The following is a 17,725-nucleotide window of genomic DNA, read 5'->3' as shown; positions in this document are numbered from 1 at the left end:
CTGAAAAACACGATCAAAACCAACGTTATATAACCAAATTTTTTGTGCAAATGATAAGCGGACTATGCTTCATAATGATTTACACACTTATTGACTAATAAAATACGCTTAAACGTGCCGTGATTAAGCACAAAAACACACTGGCAGTAACAAAAGTTATCATAAGAACTCCAGGACATATTTTGAGTTATCGCAAGAACTCCGTAACATTTGAAAAATCGGGTATAAATTTATTAGCATTGGCTTTATGTTTGCAACTCTCCATAATAATTAGGTAATTAAGTATAGCAACGAAGAATATCACAAAATGAAAAGGTCAATATGTACGAATTAGCAAGTAATTTGGTAATTTTTCTCAAAACTACCAGATTCTTTTAAAAAAAGGCGACAAAATATGGACTAAAAGATTTTTTCTGAAACAAAATACAATATGTAGGGCAAGCTTAATTATCAAAGTTAAATTTAGCACCTCAAACTCCCCATTTAAAGTTAAAAATAACCATTTTTACGCGAGTTCTCCAAGTATATAGAAAAGTTTTCCACAGAAATCCGTAACGTTTTCCAGGAACTCCGTGACAGTTATCAATGAGAACTCCAAACAAGTTATCATAAGAACTCCATCCTTCGTGTAACACTTCCTCCCCCGTGTTTGTGAGGATTAACTCACACTGTCACAATATATACAAGTGGCTGACTGGATATATGTGTATACAACGGATAGCGATGGAAATATAGAGGTTAGTAGTGAAACTTTATGCATTACAAATATTATCTTTATTTGTGAATTTCGATATTATTGATGATTTATTGACAATTTTTATGCGATTGAAATTATTTAAATATCTTACTTTCTAAACAAAAAACACATTGCTTTCTTCTTCTTTGTCTCATTTGTTAATCGTCAGTGATTTATAAACGATCTATGCCTTTTAAATTGGTGAATTTTAGTCCGGCGCCATTTCAGAAAACTAATTTTTCGTTTCAGTTTCAGCATCATGAAGAAACCTTGTACATCGCAGTGCCCCATTAACCACTTAAAACATTTGCTTGTAACCTTATACACATACTTATTTGAAATCATGAAATTAATTCACTACCCAAGGTTCATATCTCTAGCATTTATTTTGACATAATTATGGCAATTGTGATCTTTTGGTAATTCTATGTATGCATCATCAATCTTCAAGACTACTAAAGGCTTTCTCTTGAAACAGTATACATGTACATGTTTTTGAGATTGCAATCGACTGCATTATTGCCCTTTGTGAACTTAGATTGTTTTACATGAAACATTGATATCTTTAAAACTCCGGAAAGTTTTCATTTGAAACTTACCACACGTCTTCGGTATCATAATTTGGGTTCACATTCCAAAGCCTATAAGTCTTGACATGAAACCAATATGACCATAAAACTTTGGTCAATATTCAAGACTCGTAACTAGGTCATGCATTTTAAAATCGTTTTTGTCCGGGCATTTGTCAAGCGGCCGTCGTCTCTTGTTATTTTTTGCCTCCTGTTACAACATAGGTCTCAAATAAAATTTCTTAAAATAAAGATATAACTGTCTAATCAGCTAGAATCGTGTTTTGTCATCTAAAGAAACAGAAGAAAATATATGACCCACACATTATTGAATATGTAATGCAAAAACAACAGTACATTTGCTTTAAATATCACAAATGACGAAACGATATGCATTGTTAGTTAAAAAGGTATTGCTTTGCTGCCTTTTTTAAAAACTAACATATCTACAATTTGTCACAAATTCTGCGAAATGACCATTTTACAACAAATTTGTTTCAATGCCTGAATTTATAATGCATTTATCGATTAAACGATCTGTGTAATGTAAACAAGACATTATTATATAGCCTTTATGTTGTCTTATAACCTCGAGATGCACTTTCGATTACATCTCCGAATCTTCAACATCTCCGAATGTTTAAATAAGGTTCTGTTTCTCCTATATAAACATAAAACTAATGCTCAAATCTAATGGCCTTTTTCCTAATGGCCATTATAAACACCTATGTTTAAATCGGGCTGTTTGTTATCAAAACACTCAATTATGCTTAAATCAGACTATATTTGGTTTTTTTTTCTTTCAAATTATACATCTTTTACTCAAATCAGGCATTTTGTAATTTTTTCTTTATAATCATAAAACTTGTACTCAAATCAGACTACATTAAGTATTTCTTTTCTTTTTCCTAAAAATCACAGAACGTTTACTAAATTCAGGCTTTTTGGTATTTTTCTTTATAATACATGTGTATTATAAAGACCTAGTAAAGGTGTGATGACTTGCTCGTCGTATTGCTACAAAGTACGAGTATATTATTAATTCTTTATATTACAAATTTGTAAAATTGGAAACAGAAAGTTACGAATGTAAGATAAAGTTCATGAGCTTTTAATGAATGAAAGTAATGAAAATGACACATAAGCTTTGGTTAAATGTAATACACATATCTTTTTGTTTGTATCAGCAGCGTGTGAAGATGGATGGGTCTTGTATGGCACGAAGTGTTATTACTATAGCACAGGTGCAGTAACCTGGGACCAGGCGAACGTAAGAGTTTTTTGACAATTTTTGTTTGTCTCAATATTCGAATTAAATAACCTATTAATTCAAAATGTAATTTTGCAGAACACTTTGTATTAGAGTATTCTTAAATAAATTATAGAAATTACTGATATGTTACCGTTTCAGCTATTGGTATAACTACACGTCACTGTGAACTGGCGGAACTAATATGGTTTTATCCTGCTTTTTATTTGCCAAGCAGTAACTGTATAGTAACAGTCATTTCCGGTTCAAGTACAGTTTGGTTTCCGCCTACCTTGTTCATGTTGCGAGTAAATCACAGGTTTATCAAATAACAGACGATTTGCCTAATGCATGGAGGGCATGATTTAAAAAATTCAAACGTCGCAAAAAGTATCATTAAAACATCACCGCAATATAAATTCAATTTAATTATTGAATTGCTTTGTTTTTAGCCCGACTATTCGCAGAATAATCGAGCTAATGCAGTCACCCATTTGTCGGCGTCGGCGTCCCTGTGGTTAAGTTTTTGTATGTAAGCTGGTATCTTCTTAACCAATAAAGGGAATGGATTGAAACTTCACACACTTGTTCTCTGTGATTATCTGAGATGATTGACACAAGTCCCATAACTCTGATTCGCTTTTTTCATAATTATGCCCCTTTTTCGACTTAGAAATTCTTGGTTAAGTTTTTGTATGTAAGCTGGTATCTCCTTAACTACTGAAGGGAATTGATTGAAACTTCACACACTTGTTCTCTGTGATTATCTAAGATGATTGGCACAAGTCCCATAACTCTGATTTGCTTTTTTCATAATTATGCCCCTTTTTCAACTTAGAAATTCTTGGTTAAGTTTTTGTATGTAAGCTGGTATCTCCATAACTACTGAAGGGAATTGATTGAAACTTCACACACTTGTTCTCTGTGATTATATAAGATGATTAGCACAAGTCTCATAACTCTGATTTGCTTTTTTACATAATTGTGCCCCTTTTTCGACTTAAAAATTCTTGGTTAAGTTTTTGCGTGTAAGCTGGTATCTCCATTACTACTGAAGGGAATGTATTGAAACTTCACACACTTGGTCTCTGTGATTATCTAAGATGATTGGCACAAGTCCCATAACTCTGATTGCTTTTTTTTTCATAATTTTGCCCCTTTTTCGACTTAGAAATTCTTGGTTAAGTTTTTGTATGTAAGCTGGTATCTCCTTAACTACTGAAGGGAAATATTGAAACTTCACACACTTGTTCTCTGTGATTATATAAGATGATTAGCACAAGTCTCATAACTCTGATTTGCTTTTTTACATAATTGTGCCCCTTTTTCGACTTAAAAATTCTTGGTTAAGTTTTTGCGTGTTAGCTGGTATCTCCATTACTACTGAAGGGAATGTATTGAAACTTCACACACTTGGTCTCTGTGATTATCTAAGATGATTGGTACAAGCCCCATTACTCAGATTTGCTTTTTTGCATAATTATGCCCCTTTTTCGACTCATGAATTCTTGGTTAAGTTTTTGTATGTAAGCTTGTATCTCCATAACTACTGAAGGGAATGTATTGAAACTTGAAGAGTTTGTACCTTTTCGGACAATTTTATGTATTCATATAGGTAAGCATTATTATACTCTATGAAACACCCTTGTGATAAATTTTCGAATAGTCGAGCGTTACTGTCCTCCGACAGTTCTTGTTATATATATCCTTAGATGGCATGTCAGGCAAAGAACGCGACACTTGTAGAAATTCTTGACGAATCCCCAATTTTTATTCCTAGTGATGGTAAGTTAGTTATAAATTTTTTTTATTATTATTTTAGGGAGGTAAGGGCATGATAACTGTGTTTTAAACTTGTCTTTTTACATGCAGGCTTTATAACCTTTGACCCCCTTTCAAAGTTCCATTTTATTTAGTTTCGTCAATTGTTTTCTCGTTTAGGGAAAACGCATTCTTTTACCTTGGGACCATATGCCGCTTTCATGGAATGGCACTCACGTGTCACATTGAAGGTTTCCTGATAAACGCCGTATGGACACATCAACCGAATTCTTCTAAATTCAAAATTTTACCATTTTGTGGTTAAGCCAGTGCAAGGGGGTGAATGATAGCTTGCACTTTCCAGTACCGTCTATGAACAGGCTTTATCAACATTTGTCAATTTTGTCGTTTTAGACGTTCTAAAGGGATTCTTATTTCCACTATTTTACAAAAATGATCAGACGAGAAGAGTATATTAAATAAATTTAAATCTGTTTATCTTACTATAATGCCTGAGAGATACATGTATTCCCATAGATCTATAGACTAATAGTGAGATATTTTCAGCGATCAGTGTTCCTTAAAATTTTCTATGTATCTTTATGGCAAAATATGCCATTTTGTTAGTATTTTGTTGTACTCATAATAATTACAATATCAGAATATGGAGCTAGGGTCGTACCGTATTCGATCAGATCGAAAAAAAAAATACGTTGATGAGTACAACTAAAATACAAACAATTGTCATATCTTGTTAAAAAAAACCCAAGGTACATGCAATACTTAGAATCAATTTTAAACTCCAAATTATGAAATACTAACCGTAATTACGGTTATTGAATTTTCTAACCAGTTTTTTAGCTACAAACCGACCGTACCAGTTTAAATGGATAAACTTGACGCCTCTAGTGGCTGGTGATATTGTAATCAATAGGTTACAAGTATCATTTTGATTTGATAATTTAGCATAGCAGCCAGACATGAAGATTGTATTAGTGATGTATTATATGATAAGTGTGTGGGGGTAGGGCTACTTAGTGACATTGACATATTCATTTTTAGACAATTTCTTTTTACTACTTAGTATTTCATCCTTATTGTTTTTACAAGAACACGCAAATTTTTAACACGAGACACGTCTCTCTCTTTCTCTCTCGATTTGTTTGAAATTTGAGAAAATGATAACTTGATCACTGTTTATGCTATAATGCATTTTAAATTGGGAACGTTCATAAAATGATGTGTTTTTGCAATGCATATTTGTCATTATGTCAATAATATGACTCAGTTGTAGAAGTCCCTATTCACGGGTTTGTCTATTATGATCATTGACTTATTCTAAAATCTACAGTTATAATATTTATCAAATTGTCAGCGATGTCATAATAATGAAAATATATAAAATAATAAAAAAAGTGTAAAGAGTCGCTGTACTTTACATTTGTTGGTAATTTATAGGAGAATCAGCCTCGACGGAGAGGTGTACGTACTGTGGTTTATGAAAGGTGGTTTCCACAATTTTTTATTTTGGTATATTGGATAATACGTATACTAATAAGTTGGAGGCGCACGTAGATAGAACAATCAAATTCATATGCTAGTGTCAGCTTGTGCCTTGTTATTTAAATCTGCTTAATCATTGGTATGTTTTTTTAGCATGTAAGCACACTACCACCTTTTAATCTTAATAATATTTTTATCTGTCGTTAGAGATTAGACCAACTGTTCTCTGAAACTTCCCACAAGTACTCAAATCATCTTTCACACTAATATTACAAGTAAAATTAACAATGTATCTTGGAATGCCCAATGATTTACGATTGATTTTGTATGCAAAAAAAGGCACATTCTGGATTGGACTAAGTAGTAAGAACGACGAAGGTGAATTTATTTGGAACTCGGGACAACCTTTGACTTTTTCGAACTGGGTCAACGGAAGTCCGAGCGGTTCAAACAATGAAGACTGTGTTACTTTGTTCTCAAATGAAACCGTCTCTGGGTGGAAAGATTTTACCTGCCAGTCTACTGTCCGATATATCTGCGAACGGGAGCTAATAGGTAAGAGCAAAAGGAAACTTTGCAAAATATATATTCTTTCAAGAGGGGCAATTTTTAACCATTTCATTTTAAAAGTTTGTAACGGATTGCTTTTAAATTTGAACACTGTTTTCTCTAAAGTCACATGCATTTGTATATTTCGTTAAACTGTTCTTATTTTATCGAATTTTGAAAATATGAATAGAAATATTCAGTTAATTTCTGCTTGTTACATCCTTTGAATAATTGAATTAATAATTATCTTTTATGATGCAAGTATTGCAAACAAAACTGTGTTTATAATTCGTCATTTATTTGTATAACCTTTATGATTTATGAGGCCTTATAATGTAGATGTAGCAAACTTTCGTTACAGAAATATCACTTCCTACTTCCCCTGAAGTATGTTTATGGCTACGACAAGAAAACACCAGCGTGCATGTGACAAACTGGACATTGTTAAACATGGGCAATTTCACGGACAGTTTACCGGCCAGTATATGGGAAAATAATACATGCCCGTCAAGTAACTTTTACATCTGCGAGAACAACGCACATGGTACGTTCCTTGGAACGCACCGGGTAAGTTACCACTCATGGTATGTGTTACGGGCAAACGTAACATAACCACTCTACGTAGACTACGTCAGTTACGAGCACGCTAGTTAAATTACGCCAGTGAATCATACATGTCCCTCTGATAATGATAATGTGAACACATTTAGAGTTATCATTTCATAAAGATCATTATTAAAAACGAGCTTATTTATTTATATTTTTGTGTAGTAAATGCTAGGCATTGCTAAGCTTATTAATACAATTAGTTACCCTTTAGTCATATAGGTTTTCACTGTCGTCTATCATGATAGAAGGGGCATCCGTGGCCGAGTGGCTAAGGTCGTTCACTTCAAACCACTTGCCCCTCACCGCTGTGGCTTCTAGTACTGGTGTAACTCCCCAGGAACGATGGTTAGGAAACTACCCGCCTATATGACTGAAATACTGTTGGAAAAAGGCGTAAAATGAAACAAAAAAACAAAAAACAAAATCGAATCCCGACAGGGACTTTGGATTCTTTCATGTGAGGAAGCTATCCAGCTAGCTTACGGAACGTCGGTGGTTCTACTCAGGTGCCCGTTCGTGCCTGAAATAATGCACTGAAGGACATCTGAGGTCTTCATACACCAGTAAAGCTGGAACGTCGCCATATGACATATAATGTGTCGACCCAATTAAACAAACAAACAATCATGATAAAAGTTTTATGGCTAATGCCATATTTAACACAGACAAACAAAATGAATGATTAGACATTAGCATCAATGAAAATACGATAAAATTGAAAATACGGAATGATGAAGATATTAATTTGATAACCCCGCAATGAAATAATTTATTGATTTTTTTTAAAAATTTATTTCGTACTTTTTCGTGCAACAATAGTCCCTAATAATCATGTGATTTACAATGTAAACGAATAGAAATGTTATTAACTTAACGCGCACGTGTATGCATTTAATGAATTGTTAATCACTGTTTAATAAAGTAATACAAGAAGAAACTGGTCGCTTCCTTTGGGGTTCTTTATTATAAAATAATCCACTTAATAAACACTAACATATACGTAATAAAACGGTCTACTGATGTAAAATGATAGTACAATCTGTATACGTGAAGAATACTTCTTGATGACAATTACCAAAACAGTGGACGCTCGGATTATAGCACGTTACTTTTAGGACGCTTAATACTAAATAGTGGCAATAGAACGAGCTTTACATCAGGAAGCTCTCCTTTAGCAACGCTGAATAGAATAAACAAGTCTGCTCCTTTAACATGCAAGAATAGACATCGTCTTTCCAAAGCATAAACATTATATCTCTTGCACATTGTGTGCAAATTGACTCAAATGTAAAGTTGAAACGTCTTTATTTCAATATGATTAAAATGTATTGCAAAAACACGCATTTTATTGACCGCTTTTATCGTTAACACAATTTGTGCCTTTACTTACACGTGTCAATTTTTCTTTCAGGCTGTTATTTTCCTAACATCTGTGACGTGAATGCTGAATGTGTAAGTGTCAATGGAAACTACACGTGTATCTGCAATACAGGGTATAAAGGGGACGGTAATATATGCACGGGTAAGTTAACTAGATTCCTATGTTATTTCCTTACCACTGAATGTTAAATTCGCAGGTGTATTAAAATGAAATTTGTTAATGACTCTGCAAATCATATCTTTAATCGTGAATGTTTTAATGATGAAAATAAGAAACATTTATTTTCATTAAACACGATGCCCATGTACTGTTTATTAAATATGAACAGAAGTTACAAATGCGCACTGTTAAAAACATAATAGATGAAAGTTAAGCGGTAAAGGCTACATTCAAAATATAAGAATGAAGCTATCAACTGTAGGTCATTGAACACTGGATGATTTTTGTTATGTTGATTAACTGTTAGTCTGCTGATGTTTTGTATTTTCATTTTGAAATAGTTCTTTCAAAATATTAGGGATTTATTTATCCAAATACAAAAACTGAACTTCCAGCAGTCTATAGCCTTGCTTGGCTGCATGTACGTACACACAAACACGAAACAATATTCAGCGATTAATCGATTTAAGAGCTAAACATGAAACTGAAACGAAAGTAAAGATATGATAAATAAATGAATAAGAGGTATTTTACTTGATGTATAAAACCTGTTCAGAAAATGTGGCTTTTAAAAGTTGAAGTTGTTCTGTCGATTTAAACATCCTGTTAAATGTAAAACTCATTTTAATTACTGCTACCTCATTTCATTTCGTAAATTAAGGACGAATTATGTTTGTATAATTAACCATAGTTTTAAAGCCTGCTGACGCCAAAAATATTTCTCCTCAATATTGTTAAAATTATCCTGCATGAGTCATGGGCTGTTGTATGTAAAAGCCTTCTTTATCCATTTACAAAAGAACTGTTTGATGATACACACATTTTCGTTTGATTTCAGATATTGACGAATGCGCCGATGGTGACCATAATTGCTCTCCAGATGCTAAATGTGACAATACGCCCGGCAGTTTTACTTGTACTTGTAATTGGGGATATAACGGCAATGGAGTTTCATGTATTTGTATGTACAGACACAATTCTGAGTTTATTCATCGTTAAGAACACAATTTTTGTCTGTTAGCGGCATAAAAGCGGTGCTAGGCCCGGTTAACTATAGGTAGTGGGAAAAAGAACCTCAGGTGGTGGCGCAGGTTTTTCCGATCCTGTAATTTACTGCATTTTGATTGTACCTTATATAATTACGAACCAATGAGAGAAATAGAATGAAAATGATATACCTGTTTTGATTTGAGCACAGACATCTTAAGTAGATCTCGTATATAGGCTATTTTATCTTCAATATGTTACCGTCCCAGTTTTAGAGCAACGACCCTGCTGCTGTCCATATAATAATATGTTATAAAAAGTTACAAATATTTAACGCGGTTGGTTGGAGGGCCATTTGGCTAAATTTCACCACAATATAGTGTATGACGCACTGACTAGAACTTCTAAATCAACTGACATCCACAATCTAACTATATCTTTTACTGTATTTTTAGCTCAGTTACGATACCGGTGTAATCCCGATAACAGTATTAACCTGTTCTATCTGCCGGAAGATAGTTACTTATTTGCCATGCAAGTCGTCGAGAACGGAAATGACATACCTTGTACGGTGCACGACGAAAATGCAACAACTGTGACATTGACTGGATGCTCAAAGGTATAAAAACGCTAATATTTGTATCTTAAATTTTTCCAATTCTGAAAATGCAAAGATTAATGTTGAAATGCGCTACTGGTTTGCGCGCCGAACACACAATAAAAACTGCAAGTGCAGTAGAAAGTAAGTAATTTTCGTTTTTAGTAGATTTATATTATTGACAAAATTTATGAGGTTGAGAAATGTATAAGGGAGTATCTTCAGAAACAATCTTTTACCAGTATGTATGAATGGGTATTTGTTATATTCTGTTTGCAGTTTAAGTGTCTTTCTTATCGTTTTGTATATTAAGAAATAGCCTTTTTATTGCCGCTTGCCTTGATTATGAGTTTTTCAAGGGAGGGAAATGCGCATCACAAAAGTATTTTTAAATACAAAATGACTTTATTACCTCAAATGACCATTAACTATCTGGAAAACGAATCCAATACGAATCTCTCTTGCAGATGCCGAGTTGTGATATTTTTCTAGAAACAGTGCTCGTAAATAAAAAATAAGTATTCAGTCTAAATAAATATTATCACTTATTATTAAATGGAGAGTTTTCGTATTTAATTATATTGTACACAGGATGAGGAAATTATCGTTACATACGGGTCGTACAGTGGAGTGGTTACATACAAGGTACATGGCGGCAGAAATCTGGTGATACTAAAATTAATTTGTCTGGAGATTTCCGATGAAGGAGTTATTCATTCAGTAAACAGTTCTTTTTCAACACAGTAAGAATTTTGTTTTTATTATGGATCATCAACTTAAAATTGTCTGTTTTTGTAGACAGGGAACCTGTCATTTTTATTTGATTTGTTCCGCTTTTCTTAATCTTAATCATGAGCGGTTTTTTTTCATGCAGATAAGCGTAACAAAACTTAGCGCTTCTGACAAGTCATGTTTAATTATATTTTAACTTATTTCGGTTTATTAACCTATTGAAGTGTTTGGTTATATACAAATAAAGTACAAATGATTCTATTGGTTTATTACAACCAGGCTAGGCATAGACGATGACATCAAAATCGATCCTACATACAGCGTGAAGTCATTACTAAGTGCAGCTTCAACAACTGTGGGAAAGGAAATAACTTGGACCATACTCTTTCCAGGTAAATATGACACATGAAAATGCGATACAAAATACGGGATTTCTTTACAACTGTATTTTGTTGTGCGATAGTTCCTACTCTATTCCAACTACATCAATTTGTAATTCTGTCTTAATTTTCAATTAGAATTATTATGGTAGTGTTTTTCAAACGACAATTCTTTCCAAATAAGGCAGAATGTCTCTGTGGATCAGTGTTTCTGGTAATTACGCTGACTTAATTTCTTGGCCCGCACCGCTATGGGTTCGGACCTCGACTGGGGGTTTAAAACTTTCTAATTTCGCAAGTTGTTGTATACATATCAAGCATACAAGCACATGCAGTGAAAAATTTACTTGGGGCCGCAAAATGCCTTCCTCTCCGTTAATTTTTTTTTTATTATTTTTTAGAAATAGTTAACAATTTATACTTTTGTTTAAAAATAACAAGGCTGTCCTGTCAGCTACCCGGCTAGTATTTATGAAAAAAGATGATAAGTTTAAGTAGCCGCTTAATTTGCGCTTGGGAAGAATACAAAAATATACCGTAACTACAAAAGATCACATGTCAATGCTTGTGGTGAAATTAATTGTTATTCAATTAAAAGGTAGCTTGAATGTCGCCATATATAAATGTAACTAGTACCTAAACTCGGATATATGATTTTAAGGATGCCTGTTCTATTATATTCCATCCGTCAGTTAGCAATTTTGTCTGTTTCTTTTGAACTGGTGGAAGGTAATTGAAACTACTAGGCAGAGATATTAACCCATGAGAGCACAGATTCGAACTTCTTTAGATAAAGGTCAAGTTCACACTTAGTCATTTTCATAATTATCTTGTCTGCTCTGTATCTTTCAAACCGGTAGAAAGAAATTTTAACGTTTCGGCAGAAAAATTACTTTGCAGCAGAACACATGTTTTAGCTGAGAGTTACTTAACTTATAGAGGAAAAGTCATTTAATTTTCATTGTGTAAAACTACAATGTCTAGAGCTTATATATATTTCGCATGTAGCATTACCTTACTGACATTTACAATGCTGATATTCATCATGACCTTTGGTTTTTTTGCCCCGCCCCCAGGGACTCTTGATTTATAGAGACTTATATATAGTAAAAAACACATCTTAGACTTATTTTGAGAAAACTATAAAGCACACTTTGTGGACCACAACATAACTGGTATTAATCATGCCTTCTTGGTATAAATTGGCCTCGCCCCTGCGGTCACTTGGTTGGTATAGTCTTTACTGAGAAAACATATTTCAGTCTCAAGAGTTTAAAAGATTGTCATGTATCATTGTCTTGTTGGCCACTACAAAATGGATATTAATCATGCATCTATTTTATATAGACTTTTATAGCAAAAATTATAGGATTCTTATTGTGTAAAACTACAATGCCAAGAGCATGTAGCATTTCCTTATGGATATTAATTTCTTATCATGCCTCTTGTGTCAATATATGGCCAACCCCGGGAGTCACCTCATTTGTACGTGAATACTTATATAGAAAAACAACATTTAAGTCTAATTGGGTGAAACTTCAGTGCCAAGAGCTAAGATATTTAACATGCGGCATAACCTTGTTGACCTTTGCAAAACTGTTATCATGACCCAAGGGTCAATGTTTGGCCGCCCCAGGGTCAATTGATTCATATAAACTTATGGAGGAAAACACATTTAAGTCTTATTGTGTGAAACTACAAAGCACAGATCTTAAACATTTGGCATGTAGCATAAATTTATAGATGTTTACAAAAGTTTTATCAACCACGAACATCAGGCCAAATTGGTTCTTCCCATGGAGTGATTTGCTTTATGTAGACTAATGTATGGAAAAACACATTTTTGTGGATAACTACTATACTAACTAATAACGCATTCATAAAGTTGCCTAGAATACCTCTATAAAGTTTTAAAATGGCTCTTTTCATTGAAAATCCCCCTGTTACAAATTCAAATTCGAAAAGGCTCCAATACTTTTCACATTTGGCTGGACCATAGCCTTTGTAGCTGAAACTCATTCTTAAATTTCTTGATACCATGGCATTGAGGAGACATCTCAAAATTGCCAAAATCACTATTTCGCTATCAAAACTGATTTCAAAGTGTTGCAACTTCTCAATGGATTAAGATAAAGTCAAAGGCTTTTCAGTGTTGGTTACACATTACCTTAAGGTCGGGCTGATGCCATTTGTTAGCTTCCCCCAAGTCCAAAACCAAACAATTTCTTGGAGATGAGTGTCTGCTGCCCCCTTTAAACCCCTAAGCAGAAGGGGGCATATCCCCACTATGACAAACCCTTCATAAATCCATTTGAAAGGGGATGGTTCCGAAAAAAAATGATCACATGTTTAACAACAATCCTCAAACGAAAACAAGTGTTGGGGTCTAAATAGGACATTTTTTCACTATTCAAGGTCTCCACAAGAGGGGCGGCGGTGAAAAGGCGTGAAAATACGTATAGCAAAGTTATATTCAAGCCTATATTGCCTCGCTTGTTTAAATTATAAAATATCAATTCGTTGATTATCTTTGGATTTGATTTTTATACATTAAATTTGTAGAACACTATAGTTTAGAAGTAAGTAGCTGCACGGCGTATCCGGGTAACGATGACTCATCCTCAGATTATGTCAGTTTGATCTCTAATGGAGGGTATGTCAGAGTCTGGCGAATTATATCTTGATTTAATCCTTATAAATCTCTTTAATTTATCAACTGGATAGACGTTTTTTTTAATTAGATATATATTCATTGCAATACTGTCGAATTTAAAATAATTTTTTTATTTGTATTTTATTATGTAACTGCCTGAGAATCAAGAGTTATTAAGACTGGTTTTCGCCGAGGGTTGGGGATTCAAACAAAATGTCCGTATTGTGAATGTGCGTAGCGTGTTTTTATCTGGATCGCATATCCACTAGTGTAGATTTACATATGAAAATATTAGAGTTTTGCCTCACAAAAATAAATAAATAAAAAAACGTAGATCTACATTTCTTTATTGCTTTATTGCCTAAACTAAAACACAATAGATGTGAATAAAAATAATGTTTTATATGTTTTTTGTTGTAATATTTCAGATGTGCGGTCATCAATGACCTCATTAGTCACTTTGACATTTATAGTAATGGAACTGCTTCCGCCAGATTAAATGCCTTCAAATTTTACGGCTATGAGAGTGTATTCTTGAAATGTAGTCTGAAAATCTGTCCATCCGAAACAACTCCTACAGCTTGTATGGTATGCAAATAATGTTATGTTAATGTAAATGCAATCTAAAACTCTTATATTAACTTCGGAGAATATTCCAGATAAAAAATTTGTAGTGTGAAAGTTTGCCATAAGATCGTATGGCATTCCATCAGTGTTTAAAATTAACATACAATTGGATGATTGCCAAAAGATTGGTTTTTACGAATATATGTATACACATTTACTAAAATCTCTTCTAGTCGTCTAAATAATAACCGGTTTAAAGTTTAAATACATGTATCATTATTACAGACGACATGTAGCCGAGAAAAAAGAAGCGTTCAAATGAGAGCGTCAAGGCGACCAAGATCGGTACTTCCGGTGACAATAAGCAACTTGCTGTATGTAACTGAGGTATACTCTAGCGGGACCTTAAAATGTATGATAAACTTTTTGATAATTTACCAATTGTTGTGAAAAAACAACACATTTTTAAAAACTTTTTTACCAACACTATTTCATTTGAAATTTTTTGTTGTGGTTGAAAGCGTAATTAACTTTTGTGCTTACGTAAGTTAAATAAATATATGTTGACATAAAGAATAACAATAACAATATAATTTTTGTGCCCCCACTTTAGGGGGAGAGATTTAGATTTACCATTGTCCGTCTGTCCGGGCAAACATCCAATGGTCTATGAGCTTCATTCCAGCCATAATTTTAGTTAAAAAAAGGAAATCCCATAAACCGACTGGTTTATGTGGTAATTTTACTGGTTTATGAGGATCAGAGAACAAGCACATAAACCCCTAATGTTGGCATGTCTGTCCTTCCGTCTTCGTCTGTCCGTTCTCATTTTGTGTCGCACATAGCTCAAAGAGTATATGACCTAGAGTCATGAAACCTTACAGGGATGTTGATCAGTATGTTAAGTTGTGCACCTGCGGTTTAGCTTGTGGATTTATTCTGTTTTGGCAAATTTATTGCCCTTGTCTTAATAAAAATTTACAATTTTCAACTTGTGTTGCACATAGCTCAAAATTATTTGACCTAGGGCCATGCAACTTTACAGGAATGATCAGCATGTGTAGTTATGTACCTGAGCATTTTCGTTTAGATTTATTTAGTATTTGTAGAGTTATTGTCCATGACATAGTACAAATTTTTGCAATTTTCAACTTGTGTCACATGTAGCTCAAAAAGTATTTAACAGAGGGTCAGAATGTTGATCAGCATGTGAAGTTTTGCATCCGGGGTTTCGCTTGTGAATTAATATGTTTTGTCAGAGTTATTGCCATTGACCAACGGTAATTTGCAATTTTCAATTTGTGTCGTGGTACCTCAAATAAACTAGAGTCATGAAACTTTACAGGGATGCAGTTGTGCACCTTGGATTTCGTTTGTGGATCTATCCAGTATTTGTAGAGTTATTGCCCTTGACTTTTGTTTTATATGTTCCTTGAGTGCTTCAGTTAGAATCAATCAACTTTGCAGGAATAATCATCCACATCACTGTGAAGCTATACACCTGGGACTTTGCATGTGGATTTTTTTCACATTTTTAGAGTTATTGCCCATGACTTGGTATAAATTTGCAATTTTCAACTTGTTCATGCATAGCTCAAGAGTATTAGACCTGTAGGCCTGAAAGTTTACAAGAATGTTGGTCAGCATGTGTACTTATGCACCTTGGGGTTCGCTTGTGGATTTATTCAGTATTTGTTAAGTTCTAACCCTTCACTTAGTAAAAGATTTTTAGTTTTCAACTTATGGCACATGTTGCCCAAAAAATATTTGACCTAGAGTCATAAGATTGACAAAACAGTGGAGTGTGGGGGCACCTGTGTCCTATCGACACATTTCTAGTTAAACAGCCTTTGTATTTCTTTACCGATGTCTAATATTTTAAAGAAACTTATCTTAGTTGGATGGAATTTGGGGTCATTAGGTTCTAGGTCAAGGTCTTTCACCTAAACATATGTGATGAATTTTTATTTGTATGTTAAATATTTTCAACTTCTGCATTATCAAATAGCAATGGCATGCCAACTTATATTTTTTACAATAACAAAACGTCATGCCAAGTTATATAAATGTGTTTATATTTTCTTTTCTTTTTTGCACTTTTTATGTCTATTACGGAGTGAACGGATAAACCCTTTCTTAAAAATTGTTATTGACAAGAATTTTGGCCGGGGCATTTGTGTTTCTTTTCTTTAGTTATTTTGGTTTACATTTAATCAATATACAAGCAAATATTCTTCTGAAAAAATCAGTTCAATGTAGCTTTATACATTTTGAACATTTTTCCTTTTTTTCAAATCTCAGAATTCATTTTGAATCGTTAAACTTGAAGAACCATGAAAATACATAAACACCAACGTACTGACAGCCACATAGCACTCACCAGTCTGTTGTATTATAAGTTTAATTGATAATATTGTTGTAATTTCATTTCAGGTATCCTTGACTTCTCCACAATAGTCATGTCTTGTGTGATGATTGTTTTGACAGAGACTGCACGAGGATGATTATGATTATTGAGAAAACTATTTATAGAAAAAGATGAAATGTATAATTATGTGAACAAAGAAAAATAATATATTCCCAGAGATTAATATAGTTGGACAAATTATTACATGTAAATAAAAACTGTTCGTAATCCTGTCCTTCTTTGTGTCGCCTGCTACAAAACTTGTCTGAATTACTTCTCAGAAACTTATTGCGCAATTGTATCCAAACATTACAGGAATAATCAGTACCAAGTCTACTTGTGCATACCGCCAGCATTTCCCAGTTTAATGATTTTTATCAGAGCAATGGCTCTTTTTAAAGATTTCCATACTTATCCTTTTATATACCACTAATGCGATTTCGATGAGACTTTAAAGAATTGATCAGTAGCTCAAATACTTCCATATTTTATAATGTGGTCGAGGGGTGGTATTTTCCTAGACCGTTACCTCCCTATATTTGTCTCAATTGTTTTAATTTGTATATCTTATCACGGCATAATCTATTTACAAATGTAAGATAAAAACACTTTTATTTTATTTTCACATTTATTACAACATTGCTGTCATATTATGGTGATACAGATTTTTTATATATCAGCAAAGTTCATCGCTTCATTATCAATATATCAACACAATCTGACATAAAGAGACGGTCATATGATATACATAAATGTAATCACTAATTCTGATAATATACATTGTATTTGTTGACTTATACTGTAAAATAGTTTAACACTTCTTCTGATGATCGGGGTCACGCACGAAATGCCTAGAAAAGGTACCGTATTGTTTGACAATATTGA

General features: G+C 33.4%; 2 protein-coding genes across 2 annotated transcripts in view; both read left to right on the top strand.

The window, feature by feature from the left end:
- The first annotated feature begins 654 nt into the window (after positions 1 to 654).
- Positions 655 to 17,725, top strand: part of LOC132759768 (uncharacterized) — a 53,691-nt gene continuing 36,620 nt past the window's right edge. Inside the window, exon 1 of the mRNA XM_060751609.1 lies at positions 655 to 737. The gene's annotated coding sequence lies outside the window, so the exon portion shown is untranslated. The remainder of the gene's footprint in view (positions 738 to 17,725) is intronic.
- Positions 2,483 to 16,989, top strand: LOC132759769 (uncharacterized). The gene is made up of 13 exons (XM_060751611.1): positions 2,483 to 2,575; positions 4,267 to 4,339; positions 6,158 to 6,373; positions 6,729 to 6,911; positions 8,388 to 8,498; positions 9,355 to 9,477; positions 9,959 to 10,122; positions 10,693 to 10,844; positions 11,113 to 11,225; positions 13,776 to 13,866; positions 14,295 to 14,454; positions 14,719 to 14,820; positions 16,867 to 16,989. The coding sequence occupies exons 2-13, from the start codon at positions 4,267 to 4,269 to the stop codon at positions 16,888 to 16,890; spliced, it is 1,512 nt and encodes a 503-aa protein (XP_060607594.1). The 5' UTR covers positions 2,483 to 2,575; the 3' UTR covers positions 16,891 to 16,989.

The sequence above is a fragment of the Ruditapes philippinarum genome, unplaced genomic scaffold (assembly GCF_026571515.1).
Source record: "Ruditapes philippinarum isolate M1 unplaced genomic scaffold, ASM2657151v2 ctg38_1_1_1_1, whole genome shotgun sequence".
NCBI lineage: Eukaryota > Metazoa > Mollusca > Bivalvia > Venerida > Veneridae > Ruditapes > Ruditapes philippinarum.
The sequence above is the reverse complement of the archived record's forward strand: the minus strand, read 5'-3'. Positions and strand labels throughout refer to the sequence as shown.

Excerpts from the sequence above, each read along its gene's own strand:
- LOC132759769 (XM_060751611.1), top strand. The coding sequence starts at position 4,267 with ATGGCATGTCAGGCAAAGAACGCGACACTTGTAGAAATTCTTGACGAA. Across the intron at positions 10,845-11,112 it reads AACAGTTCTTTTTCAACACA|GCTAGGCATAGACGATGACA; the intron begins GTAAGAATTTTG and ends TATTACAACCAG. Across the intron at positions 11,226-13,775 it reads TTGGACCATACTCTTTCCAG|AACACTATAGTTTAGAAGTA; the intron begins GTAAATATGACA and ends TTAAATTTGTAG.